The sequence below is a fragment of the Rissa tridactyla genome, chromosome 2, assembly GCF_028500815.1.
Source record: "Rissa tridactyla isolate bRisTri1 chromosome 2, bRisTri1.patW.cur.20221130, whole genome shotgun sequence".
In the NCBI taxonomy this organism is placed as follows: domain Eukaryota; kingdom Metazoa; phylum Chordata; class Aves; order Charadriiformes; family Laridae; genus Rissa; species Rissa tridactyla.
In genome coordinates, this window is record NC_071467.1 from 159039254 (window position 1) to 159054056 (window position 14803).

At 42.6% G+C, this 14803-nt stretch overlaps 1 protein-coding gene across 1 annotated transcript in view; it reads left to right on the plus strand.

Moving 5' to 3' along the window:
- Window positions 1–4013: 4013 nt before the first annotated feature.
- The window catches only part of PAXIP1 (PAX interacting protein 1), a 32325-nt gene continuing 21535 nt past the window's right edge, over window positions 4014–14803 (plus strand). The window contains exons 1-4 of the mRNA XM_054191840.1: window positions 4014–4155; window positions 7684–7818; window positions 9812–9855; window positions 14136–14199. Of these exons, the coding sequence (XP_054047815.1) occupies window positions 4069–4155; window positions 7684–7818; window positions 9812–9855; window positions 14136–14199 (330 nt within the window). The 5' untranslated portion in view covers window positions 4014–4068. The remainder of the gene's footprint in view (window positions 4156–7683; window positions 7819–9811; window positions 9856–14135; window positions 14200–14803) is intronic.

Sequence of the window (14803 nt, forward strand, 5' to 3'; positions counted from 1 at the left end):
GTCTTAGGTTGATGGTTGGACTCGATGATCTTGAAGGTCCCTTCCAACCTAGACAGCTCTATGATTCTGTGATGTCACAGGGAACATCTGCAGACCCTTCTGAAAGAGGATGAAATGAATCTGCACCTTCTGAATCTGAATGACTTCTCAGGTCGCACAGATAACCTCATTGTGCTCTTGCCCCTGGAGATACACAGGCACTGTCACAACCAGAGCTGGCCCTTGGAGACACACTCATCCACTGCCCCTGGGCCACTTCACATACTCACTGCCTGCTCCAGATTGATCTGGGGCTGACAGCTTTGCCGGGACAGCCCTGGGAGGGGTCCAGACAAAGTGGTAGTACCTTGGTTTGGGTTCCCACCTGCTGGTGGTGCCCCTGTGCTCCTCCGGCTTGTGCAGATGGGCCTTTGATGGCCGCTTGGATGGGCTTGGGAGCAGCCTGTCAGGGTGTTCTTTGGGCTCCTCCTCCTGCCATTGACACTCTGAGCTCATGCAGATGAGCTTTATCTCATAAACAAACCCGTACTGAGGCTAGATATAGGTGAGCACTTTGTTCTACACCTTGCTATGACTTAGCAGTGGCACCAGCCCACTTGATTTGACTCAGTTGTGTGTGCTGACCCGCGAGCGGAACCCAGAATTTATTTCTGGCAAACACAGGGGATATTTTTCATGCTCAATAACACACTTTGTCAATCTAGTTTTCTCTTCTTACGGTTCTTAAAGCAGATCACTAGAATTTAAATAACTTGTTGACAGGTGACTCATGAAATACATAAAGAAGTAAAAAATAGGTTCATTAATTTAATTATACTGCTTATTTAGAAGATAATTAAGGGGAAGAATTTGTGACTGATGTGAGTAGTCTTTTCTTCTGGGAGTGGTCATCTTGAAGCCAACAAAACTGTGGATAAGGAAGAGATACTTTTGTGTAGGGAGATTACTGTCACTGCCAATAGACACTTTACGTGACCTGAAGCCCAATATGAAGATTTACAAAACTTTTTCTTTACAAAAATTCTTTTTTTTTTGACATCGCATTAGAATTCCATACTGTGGATGAAATTAAACTTTATTCTTGTGTTTTTGTCATAATTAGTCAAAAAGAACAATTCTGGTTAGGGTTGACACCTTATTAATGGGTACCTTTTTGTGGAAAACTGCTTTTGCAATGAATTCCAGTGATTTAACGCAGTAATCTGACCTTGTACTGCTAATATATGATATATGGTAGAGAATTTTCAAATTGTTGGGATTTAAAATACTGATTTTATCTCATATTCTTCTGATTTGACTAGCTGAACAAACAGCGGCCCAACCTGGTGCTGCAATAGCACAATTTCAGCTGTAGGTTTGGAAAGGGGAATTATTATTATTAAAAATTACGTTCAAAGTGTGCCGGTTGTTTCCATTATGCTTCTTTGTCAGTATTAGCATAGCCTGATTTGAAATACTTGTAATCTTGGAGTGGTATGAGGAACTAAAAATAACGTGGCTATGGTAAATGCAAAGGATAGGAAGGCCAGGGGAACTCATTAGAGTAACAAAGAAAATAGGCTGAGAAGGGAAATCAAGAGGACAAATCGGTTTTCTTTGCGTGGAGTGGGAATATGCAATAGTGTATGAGATTTGATATAAAGAGAGTACTCTTGTGAGAAGGGGCAATTTAGCAATCAATCACACTGAGCAAGAAGATGAAGCCAAGTAATAAATGACATCATGAAGCAAAAAAACCCTCAGAAAAAAATGTGGAACAGAAACCTGAGAGACAGCGATACTTATGAAAGAAAAGAGGTGAGAATTACCTGTGCTGGAAGTTGCACATGATTACAGCGGCACCGAAATCCAAAAGGAAAGGACTCAGGAAGCAATAATGTTAATGATATCTGATAGGTCAAGAAGAATAAGAAAAATATTTCGCTGCAGGTGAATGAAGATTTTGGTCAAAGTAGTTCTAATTCAGTGAGAAGACAAAATGGATCAAAAAAGGAGTTGAAAAGAGTGAAAATTACGGAGCAAAGAAAGTGAGGGATGGACTTTGGGGCCTGGACATGGTGGTGATGAAGGAAGGCAAGGCTCAGAGAAGTGTTTTTCAAAGGCAGTCCAGGAAATACTTGGGGCAAAAGAAAATGACTCTAAACAAGAGTTATTAGAAAAGATATGAGAATATGAATGATTGGATGAAAGGGATACACAGATTTAAAAGCAGATGTCTAATTTTTATCCCCGTACTATGAAAAAAAAGTGTATCATATAAAAGTTTAAGGACTTCTTACCTTGGTTTTCATTTAAAAAGTAAATTGTAATTGGGAGGGCAATACAATAAAACCTGCAACCAAAGGGTAAGATCTCTTTCCGGAGTAGAAAAAGAACAGGCAATTGGTTGTGTATTTCTTACACAGCTGGACAGAAAGGGGTAGATGTCATGTGGAGATCCAGGAGAACAGAAGAAAGGCAGATGAAGCACCTTCCTTGAAAAAGGAAAAGGAAGTTAGGAACTTGGATATTACAAATTTCCCTTTAACTCCCTCCAAAATGCTAGATAAATAATATATTTCTTGTAAATAGATCAATAGTTTCTGCCATGTCTGTTACAAGAATAAGTAGAGTTAAATAAACATGATTTTTTTGCCTGGGAAAGTGTGAAGGCCTTGCAGATAGAAGACAAGGTATAAGTGTTCTCTCTTTCTATTTCAATAAGACTTTTGATGCCATCTTGTAACATCACTCGTACGTATGGGAGGGAAATATTGTCCACGTAGAAGTATTATGAGGGGTCCAAAATTCCTTTGGAAAGCATAGTGCGGGGGCAAGATTTATCTGACAGTACACGGATGTTTAAAATATGCCAGATGAATCAGGCTCTGAAAGTGCTCATTTCTCTCTGTCGACTACAAAGGTAATTTAAAGTGATGATTTCAGTTTTCTGATCAGTTATCTAAAGTTAGTGGACAAACACCCCCCTCCAGGTTTGGATGGTGGATGCTTGGAGTAGGCTTTTGAGGGAAACGCCTGATTTGGGTAGTAGTCAATACGTTCATTAATGGTTTGGATGCTGGAATACGTATTACACCTCTTGGATTTGCAGAGAGCTGGATATTTTGAGAGGGAACTGAATTTTCAAATGTTCGCGATGAACTGAAACAACGGTTCAAAATTGGAAAGTGCAAAATGTTGTAACTCAGGTAGAGCATATATAGTATATTGCATATATTGTCTATATATTGCATATATTTTTTATATGTTGTATATATTGTCCGTCACCGCTTGCAGCGGTGAAGTCACCGGTTTGTTGCCCGTTTCCCCGCTGCAGAGAGACGAGACCCGGCAATACCGAAGGAACCGGGAGCACCGCAGGCCTCCACTCCTGCCTTCCACCGCCCTTTGGAGCCCGCGGCCGCGGCTCCAGCCCCGCTCGGGCCTTCAGAGCCCTGCGAGGCCCGGCCCAGGGACCGGGACTGGGGACGGGGACACTGGAACCCGCCACCCCCCGGGCCCCCCCGGCCCCCTCCGCCCTCCAGGGCGGCTGAGGGGACACGCCGCCATGGCGGCCATTGCCCACAGCGCGCGAGCGAGGGGGCGTGGCCTGGGCGGGGGCGTGGCATAGGGGGCGTGGCTTGAGGGCGGTGCGCTGCCCTCCCCCCCTCCCTCGCGCGTTCGCCGATGGGCGGGGCCGGGTATCCCCGCCGCCCGCCTCTGTCGGTCGGGGCGAGTCCATTGCGTTCCGTACGGGGGGGGGGAACTTCGGACCCGGATGCTGGTTGCCGGTCCGGTTCGGAGAGGGAAGGAGGAGCAGAGACAACGGCGGTGGCTCAGGAGCGGGTCTTGTCCTGCGGCAGCGGGGGTGACTGATCGGGCGGGGGGAGCCGCTTGGTCCGGGCGGCTCTCCCCTCCCCCTTCCGCCCCCCCTGCGCCCCGGCGGGGGATGGTGTGTCCCGCAGCGCGCGCCTTGCTCGCGCGGTTCGGCGGCTCGGCGGGGGGAGGGGGACGGGAGACCCGGGCCCCGGCGCTTCTCCACGGCGGGCGCGGGGCGGGGGGGGGGCCGCGGCGGGGGCGGCCGGCATCATGTCGGCGGACGAGGAAGAGCTGAAAGTGCCGGAGGAGATGTTCAAAGATGTCAAGTTCTTCGTGGTGGGAGACATCGACCCCAAGGTACCGGGTCACCCTCGCCCCCTTCCCTCAGCGCCTTCCTCCCGCCCCCACACACCTCCCCCCCCCCGGGGGGGCCACTGTGGGATCGTCCAGCTCCTCAAAACCACCCCCCCCACACTCCCCCCGGGCACTTCCCGGTGCGGGCCCGGGTCTCACCGGGAGGGGGGGTGTTGAGGGGAGGTAACGGCCGTTAATGGCCGTTAACGGCGGTGCCCGCGGGCCGCCACCCGCCATGGGAGCCCGCGGCCCCCGCCGCGCAGGCCCCGTGGCCGCCGGAGCGGAGGAGGGGCGGTCGCAGGGACTTCCTGTCAGAGCCCGGGCCGGGCGGGGGGCAGCGGCTCTGCCCGACGCTCCTCCGGGCCGCGCTTGGCTCCCCCCGCCCGCAGCGTCCCGCTGAGCCGGCCCCCGCCCCGCCGCTCTGCCCGCACCCAGGACGGGGAGGGTGACAGGCCGCTCCCGGAGGGGCGAGGCGGGCTGTCCCCTCCCTGCCCGCCTCGTTCCGCACCCCCCTGGTGTGTGTCCGTCCCCCCCCCCCCCGCCACCTTCCAGAGCCGTTGGGTGCCCAGAGGTGGCCCAGAGCCATCCGATGGGTGCGATGTCGTGTCCGCGTTTTTCCTGCCCGCGTCCTGTGGGGGCGAGGGGCAGAAGGAGCTGACAGACGACCCTCCGGCCTAAGGCCGTACCCGGGATGACAGGGTTGGCCTGCTCTGGCCTAAGGCCATAACCTGGATAACAAGCTTGGCCTTATTGTTGATAACACCCAGTCGTGTTGGGCAAAGGTGGTTAAAAACAAAGTTTCTGTGGCGTGTCCAATTAGAGAAGTGTTTGAAGTATGCCATATCTAGCTTTAGGACAGCACCTTCGTGCGAGCAGGTTCCCGCATGTTTCACACAGAAATGAAAGTCTTTGCTTCGTTGGTAGTTGCTGCAGTTGAATCTTTGTTCAGCATTGGGTTCCTTTAATCTTGTGTCCGAGCACTCTAGTCTTGTAGGCCTTTAAGTGAACTTGAGATGTAGGCACTGACCCATGGAGATGATTTTTATTCAAAGGAATAGGATTATATGCTGAAAGTAACACGGGCTAGGAATACAGTTAAACAGCAGGAAAAAAAACCCCAAAGGTCTTTAGACATAAATTTTTTCACAAAGCATTAGAGCTTGAATAACAATTCCTGTATTTAAAAAAAACCCTATAACAGCAATATTATGTATATGAAGATGAGTGCAAAAAACAATAGGACTCTTGTATATCATTTATCATATAAGTAGTGTCCCAAAAGGCATGTAGTTAGCTTTGTGTTGACATAGCAAGACAATCAGCGGTATTCCCACAGAGTTAGTAAACAAGCTTTTTCTTGAGCTAGTTTTCTTTCTTAAAGTTTTATTATTCTTAGCGGTTACTGCCATTGTCTTAAGGCTTTGACTTGCTCTTAATTAGGTACACTAAATTCTCCTCTGTTTGTGGATGGCTTCCCTGGGTTGCAGGCAGACACCGGAGCTGGTGTCTTATCTGGGGGAGCTGATGAGGTCAGGCACAGCGCTGCACAGAGGTGGTCACGCTGCTTTCGAGATCAGGTCGTGCTGAGCCACTTTCTCATCAAGAGTGATGCCTGAATTGAGAAGTCCTGTGGACCTGTGTTGTTTCTGCAGCTGGCTGGCCTGTTTAAACACCGTTCCTTCCGGTTCTCTGGTTTCTGAGATGGCTTGCTGGCATGGCCCAGTGTTACAAGGAGGCCAGGGCCGGCTTCTGTCCACACTGGTGCTTGTGCCGGTGAGCCCTTGGGAGCAGGAGGCACCAGGTTGGGCAGAGTCCTGCCTGGGTTGGGTTGCAGAGCCAAGTTGGAGCGAGTAGGTGTGCTGTGCTGGGCTTGGAGACGGTTCTTCTTGGGTGCTTTTGTCCTTCCTTCTGCAGCTGCCCTCTGTGGTACCCTGGAAGCAATCTGAACAAGAGGAGTATATACCAGTTGTGTTTTAAACTGAGGCAGAAAGGAGTAATTCTAAACTGAACTCTAGAAGTAGCTTTTAAACACAGTTTTTATAGTGAAGTGTTGTTCCTTTGCTAATATAAAACTTACAAATATATTTCAAATTTTTTACTTCTTGATTTTTGAAAAGAAATTTCTTCCCTCATCTTTTGGAGAGGAGCACACTTTGATCAGCTTAAATTTCCAAATAGTTTCATGGAAGACCAGTTGTCTTAATAAACAGGCCTAGCACGAGTGAGCACTCTAATCAAAACAAATCCAAGAGTAAGGAAAAAAAGTAATATATTCAGGTGAGTAACTGCAAACCCACTACCTGTTAAAACATATGCAGCATGAACTAGAAGGGAAACAAAAGTCTGGAATTGTGCCTAGATGTGTTTTGGCAAATGAGGGAGAATTAGGCTGCTGGCTTTCAACTTCGAATCCATTCCATTGGGATGTGCACTTGGCTGCTCACACCTTACAGGGGGTGATGAGTAGATATCAGCTATTATTTTTTAAATAAATGCTTTTCCTGCTTTCCTAAAACCCAAACCATCATGGTTTGGTAACACCAGTTAAAATCAGTATTTCATACAGAAAGATAAAAAGTAATGCAGTGCAGCGTAAGGACTTTGAGAAGGATGTTTGGTTTCTGGTTATCTCTTGGTTTATTGTTATCTTTTTTTTTTATGCCCATTGTCTTACTTAGTTTTGAACTATTCCTCTTGTTTCTTCTAACACAGATTTTAGTGGGAGAGAACAAGGATAAAATTCATATGCCCAAAAAAAGGAAATTTCACTTAACAGATTTAAGCTAACACCTAAAGTGCAAGATTTTTACAATGAGCGTATCAGGGCTTTTAAGTATTTTATTTTCTAGTTATAGGTATATGGTTGATACTAGCATAGGTGAAGTTCTTTAACTGTGCCAATACAACAGTAGTCCAGTCACTACTTAAACTGAAGAAGTCATGTGTTCTGAGAGGAGTTTTGAAGTTGACATGATCTAAACTAGGCAGGTGGCCAAAATTGGCCAAATCTGTAAGAATTGGCCAGTCGGATGAAGAAAGTCCCATGAAGACTGCAATGTGCAGTCATGATGTTACCTTTTTTTTTAAACTTCCAGCTCTTTTAAAGTATACTAAAACTCTTTCAAAGCTATATACAAAAGCTGTATACCGTATACAAAAACAAACAACGAGGAGAAGGATTTTCTTACTCTGCCTGAGATAAAATTATTTTGATATGTTTTTTGAGGAATATATGTTTTGGAGGAATTTTGACACTTTCCAGATTTCTGCCCTAGCCTGAATTATTTTGGAAAGAAAATCTTCAACTTGTATGATTAAAATATGGCAGAGATGTAAACCATTGTTGATCATGTTTTAAATGGAATGCATTTGGAAACCTCAAAAAGAGTGTTACCCACTTACCAGGAGGACAACCAAGAGAGAAGGTCATATTCATTCCTCTCATGTGTTTGCGTGTTCCTGCGTTAAAATTTTTCTCAAATAAAAGATGCTAAAAATTGTTGACTTCTTCCTGTTCTCTTTTCGGTTTAGGTTATTCAACTTCTGAAAGCTGGGAAAGCAAAGGAAGTTTCTTACAATGCACTGGCTTCACATATTATTTCAGAAGATGGGGACAATCCAGAAGTTGGAGAATCTCGTGAAGTTTTTGATCTCCCTGTGGTAAAGGTGAATGACTCATCCATGATACTATGAAAGTCCTGATGTGAATACTTCATTATTATAACAGAAAATATTCATGTTTAGATGATGACCAAATGAAACATATCTTTAAAAATCTTTTATCCTTGTTACACAAACTTTTATCCTGACTTACAGACTCCTTTCACAATTCTGTTTTCTCCTTTCTCATGTTGCTCTGTATCTATCAGGGGGTTGGGGTTTTTTCTTCTGTTTTGTTTTTTTTTTTTACAGATTCTTCCTCCCATCATCTGTGAGGTGGTGTCCTATTAGCTGTACTTCAGAAATGTTTCTGGTGGGAAGGTTCTTACAGGCTTCTGGCAATGGAAAACCTCAATTTAGAATAAGCAGTAGACTGCTGAGGGTTTTTTTTAGACACATAATTGGCAAGGTGAAAAATGATTTTGTTGATTCTGCATATGTGGGCTACACTAATTTTAAGCAATGGGAACTTGCAGAAAAATATTTTTTTTTCTCTTGATTTTAGTTTGGTTTTGGTTTTTTTTTTTTATACTGGAATTACCCTTATTTTGTTACTGTCTTGCAATACTGGGTTATTTTTCCCGTGAAAAATTCTGGGCTTCATGTTTGAAAATGTAAACTTGTCATGCTGCAAGTCATGAGAGTGATTAGAAGAAAAACATTAGTATTTCACTGCCAGTACCTTTCGGTACATGATTTGGGGTTATTTTTTCCATATGGTTGCAGGTGGCAGTAGAGAATTTTGATAGCTTGTGTCATGAGAGTTCACCTGACAGTGTAGAAGTATGAATTAAGTCCAAAAAATAAAAGGTGCTTAGCTAGAGACCTTATGGTTATAGTGGGTGTGCTGATTAATTTTTAGTACCTTTTTGTGAAGTGTTCTGTGGCATAATTTTAATCTTACAAACAAGAAGACTGCTGCCATTCTCCTGTGAAGCGTTGTAGCAGCACTTCCTGCTTTCTAATGCCTTTTACTTAAATAATTTAATTTTCTTTATAACTAACTAAACTTTTTCATTTGCCAAATGAGAACAAGTCTTTTAGTAATGTCACTTAGTTGGACCTGAAAGCATCACAGCATGATCTGTAATCAAGAAGATTAGACTAATTATTAAGGGCGTGGAAGTCAGAGGCAAAGGTAGCTTGTTATCGAGAGAAAAGGCATAGACAATAAGAGAAAAAAAAAAGAAAGAGAAAAACTTGAGGGAGGGAAATCTCCTGGTATTTTTTGCAGAGGATTAGAGTTATGAATTAGATGTTTTTATATAATTTTTATGGCTTTTTGTAAGGGAGAGAGAATAGCAAGAATTGACACTGTATACATAGTTACCACAATATATTTGTTTGTTTTTTGAGAAAAAGTAATCATAGAATCACAGGATGGGAAGGGACCTCTGGAGATCATCTAGTCCAACCCCCCTGCCAGAGCAGGGTCATCTTAGAGCAGGTTGCACAGGAACGCGTGCCACTCCTTCCCGCTTCTTCCTTATATGCTCTATTGGGACCACTGTCCTACATCTCTTGCCTTCTCCACAACCTCCCTCTTTCCTAGAGGGGGGGATACTGTCCCGGAACACTGTCGGTTAGGGGTCATCACCTGTGTGCTTAGCAGCCCATATCGCTGTGTGATTCTGTATAAGGTTATGGTTCCTGACTCCTTGGTGATAAGCATAAGGTAGGGTGGTTTGTTTTTTTTTTAGAGCGGGGAAAACTGAAAAATGGGAGAGGATGAATAATTAATGGTTTTCCTGGCACAATAGAAGGACAAGAGAAAGGGATCTTGCTTCCATATTGCTGCACAATCTTTGAGCAGTCTTTGTATTAACTCTTACAAATAAATCAGAACAGTCTTTTTTGTAAAGACCTAAGTACAATGTCTGTGAAACACTTGAACCTGGGAGATATATATTGAAACTAGCTATAGTATGAACTTGTAAGGTAATTCACATTTCACAGACACAGACCAAGGTTTTAATGTCTTGTGGTTTTTGTTTTTCAGCCTTCCTGGGTGATCTTGTCTGTTCGCTGTGGAGCTCTTCTGCCGTATCCTTTAAGTTCAAATTTGAATCAATTCTGTAGGAAATACGTTAAAATAGATACCATTGAGGGATTAAAGACTGCTTCAAGTACGTACAGTTAAATTTTTAAAATGATAGGATGTGTTTTGCCTGCCAAGATTGCAGTGTGCTTGGTGCTTCTTTGTCTTCCTTCCATTTTCCTGTCCCTCTGGCTTTTTTTGATGCTTAATAGGCACTTGGAAGAAAACTGTCATCAAATGGACTCAAAACATTTTAGCTGGAAGTTGATAATTAACTGTGAGGATCCAGGAAAAATGCTGGAGTGCAGTAAGTGGGCAAATGTTGGTTCTGAGTAGAATGGCCTATTCTGCCTTTTCTAGAAGCAGAGTTAAGTAAGGGATAAATACACAATGACTAATATCAACACTGTATTATAAATAATACTTTATTAACAGATAGTGTTAGTATTCCCATTTTTGGAATAGTCTGTCCTTGCCTTTGGTAGACCCTTGTTCATATTTTGGCTAGATTTGTGTTTCTTAACTTGTTTGGAGAATATATTCTTGCATATGGATGGCATATTCCTTCATCTTCTTGTCAGTTACTAGTGTTTCGTGTTTGTGTTCCCCTCAGTTTTTTTCTTTGCATAATAGGAACAGTGGTAATGGCTGTTACTATAGAAAAAAAAATCATGCATCTTTTTCTCAGACCATTCACAATAAAGATTCTGTATGTGGAAAAGCTGAAGCAGAGCAATACATTTCAGTACAGGTACAAGCGGATGATTGCAACAAAGAATGCCAGGACTAGGGAAGGTATGCTCCCAGGCATGAGATCTCATTTTGGAATCAGGTTAGCAGGTGGTTGTGTCTATAATGGAAAACAAGAGGTGGTAGACACAAGAGTCCAGGTGTTCGTATTAGGAATTCGGGTCTTAGTGTGCTTTGGTGATTCAGAATTCATGTTTTATTCCCAGTATTTCAAGGTATGTGCCTTTGTATCTTGCTGTGTCTCGACTACTTTGGAAATAGCCTGTATATTCTCTACTTCCCTGGGAGAACTAATCTCAGGGGGTGAACTGTAGGAAGAGAAAGCATTGAATGAATCAGATAAAATGATATAGTCAGCTCTTTGCAGCTGTTTCGATCACAATAATCAACATGTAGGATAGGATTCAGCAGTTAGTATGAAGCACTTGCCATAGTCATGGGTAGTCTTCAAACCTAAGAATAAGTTTTCCATTAATAACTTCTCTTCCGAATGAAAAAAAGGTACCAAACCATTACATGGCAAAACCCAAATTAGCAGAGCTACTCCTGTATGAAAAATAATTTGTTTATTGTGATGTGATCTGAGCTGCTGATTTTTGTGTTTTGCATCTGGAAATAATAACTGTGTTTCTCATCCTTTCATCATCAGAATGGAAGTGTATCGTTGTTTATGTTGCATGTCTGTAAGCCTTCTCCCTGTTCCTGAGGACTGGTTGAAAAAATAATAAAATAGCTTGGAATTAGCTACATTTTCAGGTTTAGGTAATCTAGCATTGCATCATTAGTGTTATTCTTTCCCATGGAGAAGTTGCACTATTAGAAAATTGGTCTTCTGTCCGAAACCAGGTTTTTTTTAAAAGGATGCTCTAAGAGATGATGTTATTACATACCCAGAAGAGAAATCAACAGATAAAACCATTGAGTGATGCAGTCCATAACTACATTGTAGCAATAAATGTGTGAATGTAGCCCTGAATGGCTATTGCTCAGGAAGCCTTTATTGTGGGTATATAGGAATGACCAAATGAAAAGACCAGGTCTCAGTAGTATCATATTCTTGGGTTGTATGGAAGAAAGAAGTTTTGTACACCTGTCAGCAGTAAATGTGTCCTTGGACCTTTGACTTTATTCTTTCTAGCACTTCATGTCCTTAGAACCTGGTGGTTTTAGATTTTATTCTGAACCTTATGGTGCTCACTAAAATGGGTTATTAAGTCCTAACTTTGTGCTGTTTCAGTCTCTTTACGACTTCTAGTGCCGTGTCGTCCAGCCTTTCATTAGGGGTTTGGGTGCTGCCACAATCTAAAAAATGTAGTTAGTAGGAATAGCATACTTTTTCCAGTTGATTGTTTTTGGACCCTGTTTAGGCAGAAGTTTGAGGTGCTGCATTTTCGTCTTTTGGTTGTGTTTTGATTTGGAGATGTAATACTCAAAGTTGTCATTGAATTTACTGAAAAAGCAAGTCCAAAAGAAACATCTTTTGTCAGTTAGACATATGGATCTAATAAGAGCCGTAAAGATTTTATGTTTGCTTGTCAATTATGGTACTTATTTGATGGGCATTTGCCTGTCAGTTATTAAAGGTGAAGTTTAACGTAGAAAGATTTAACACAGTATTGAAGCGTAATAATTTTGCCTGTTTCTTATAAATGTGTTTTAACATTCCACTGTGAAAGTCGTTTTCATCAGGGCGAACTTCAGAAGGCAGAGTGTTCTCCTGTTCACTCCTATCTGATGCTTGCAATATCAGACTAACCTACGGTTGAAGGGAAGTTACAGAAAAATTAATCTGAAAGCAGCCTTCTTGAAGAAGGAAATACAATTTTGTGTGTGAAAATCTCAGTTGTAATGCCATAAAGAGAGCTGGTGATTTCTTAATTAATTCTCTTGATAGCAGCAAAAGCAAGAATGAGGAAGGATTATTTTTCCATGGTCTTGTACAGATAAAAGAGGATCAAAGCACTTCTGAATTTTTGTTGCTGGGAGGGAAAAAAAAAAAGTGAGTTTTGTTGCATTCCTCCTTTTTTGGTTTGCAGACCCGCTTGGAACCTTATTGTTTTGCTGCTCGTAACTGTTTTAAGAGGATCTGTTTCACTCCTATTCTTTAGAGAGTGCAAGCTGTAGTCACACTGATAGACCTCTTAAAAGTTAAATACCGAGCTGTTGCTGTTTTATGTGCTAGGAGCAGATGTTAAGGCAGGGAGTAGGCAACTGTACACTTTTGAAAGACCCAGTACTGAATCTCTATCTTTGATGAGATACTGAGCAACACCATGAAATACAGGACATTCATCAGACTTGAACTTCTTGGAGCGTTCTGGATAACGGCAGTAATCTGTTCTTAAGTGTTAAAGTGCCCTGGGCTTTGTTGTCAGCTTGCTGTGTGTTGTCTCTTACGTGTCTCAAAATTTAAGTGTTGCTGGTGCATCTGTCAATAGCACGGGGGAAATAATTTTGTTTCGTTACAAAAATCTCAGTGCGTACTGGTAATACAACGCACATCTGTTCCTGAAGTCCTTTTTTCCAACAAGGTATGCGTGTATCTTAAACACAAAATCATATGAAAGTGTAGAAAAGGGAGGGAAGTCACAGAAGTCAGCTGGTCTGTCTGTCTTTCCCAGGTCACTTCTGTCACACTGCTCTCTCCTGTTTCACAAAGCCCCTCCTGTAGTGGAGGTTTCATAGTCTCCGCTGGCACTTTACAGTGCCTCAGTCTATTGTGTTGCTAGAGTTTAACCCCATTACCATGCTGCAGTCTAACCTTGTTTCAATTTATCTGAGCCATTCTGAACATGGAGAACAAATTACTTCTCTTTTCATTTGGCAGCCTTTAAAGGATTTGAAGATGTGTTGTCTTAGCTCCTTAGCACATCAATTCTGGTCTTTCAGTTTCTTCTTCTAAGTCATATTTACTAGGTCTGTAAAAATTCTCACTGCTCTTTTTTGCATGCTCTTTTTTGCATACTCTTTCATTTATCTGTCTCTGATGCATCTGAAAACCAATACGCATTGCTGTCAGAGGTCTTGTTGAATTCTGAAACATCATGGAAAACTTCATGTTAGTTTCAGGCCGTGTTTCTGTTTTTACATCCCAGTGTGATGTTTTCTCAGTTTGTTTCTCACAGTAGCTCCTAGAACCTTCTTCAGATTGTCCTGTATTTTTAAACATGGAGATAAACACTTGATAATGAAAGGAAGCTCTTGGTAATGACTTGACTCCTATAAGCTAAACTTCTTGTGTTTAGCATCCTGAGATGGGCTGAGGGAGATGTTCTGGGGAGAGGCACGTTTGTAATGTTACCAAAATCGGTCATAATGCCAGAGGTGTCCTGACCCAGTTTGTACCTCAGTTTTTTCCTGATGCATATAACTTGAATTGGAAACAGACAACGTGCTTTTAAAGACAGAAGTTTTTGAATGGTCAAATACTTGATACTATCTGAGAAGTACAAATGCACGCTATTTAATTTCCTTCTATTGTCCATCAGGAAACTCTCATTTAAATTATTTTGCATCCTTGACACCTGCTTTCCAGTGTAAATGGCTTTTCTCCAGAATCGTGTCAGATCTTTTTTGGAGTCACTGCCTGTCTCTCTCAGGTAAGAAGTGAATCATATTTTAGTCTACTCCAGTGTACAATATGTGTGCGGTGCTTTTTTTCTTTTAGGAGAGATACCAGTTCTTCTGTTGTACTATGACCTTTTTTCTGTATGTTAGGTGAATTATCATCTAAACCAGTTTTTCATTTAAAATGAGGGCATGAACATTTCAAACTGTGGACATTCAACCAGTAATTTGTCTTGTATTTGCCTGTAAGGTGATTCGAAAATGCAGAGTACACCAAGACTGTAAAGTCTTTGCTCCCATTGTTCTATTTCTGCATTTAACACAATATTCAGTTAACAAGTTTTACCTACTTATGCACTGAAACCTTGACAAAGGTGCCAGCGAGGAAAGTAAGTGGAAAGGTGGTGCCTCAGTGGCTTGTGTTGATAGCCAGCTCTATAGATCCGTGAGTAGCCTTGTGGGTGACCGACGTGTGTGTGTGCAGACAGACAGGATAAGGCCCTAGGTGCTAATGGAATATATGCGTAGATGTGCTTTAGATTTTTTAACAAATTATTCCTGTAATAGCATCGCTAACTCTGAACAGTAATGGCTTAAATACGTGTGGCTTTCTTGGCAGGGGAGGGGGACGTCACT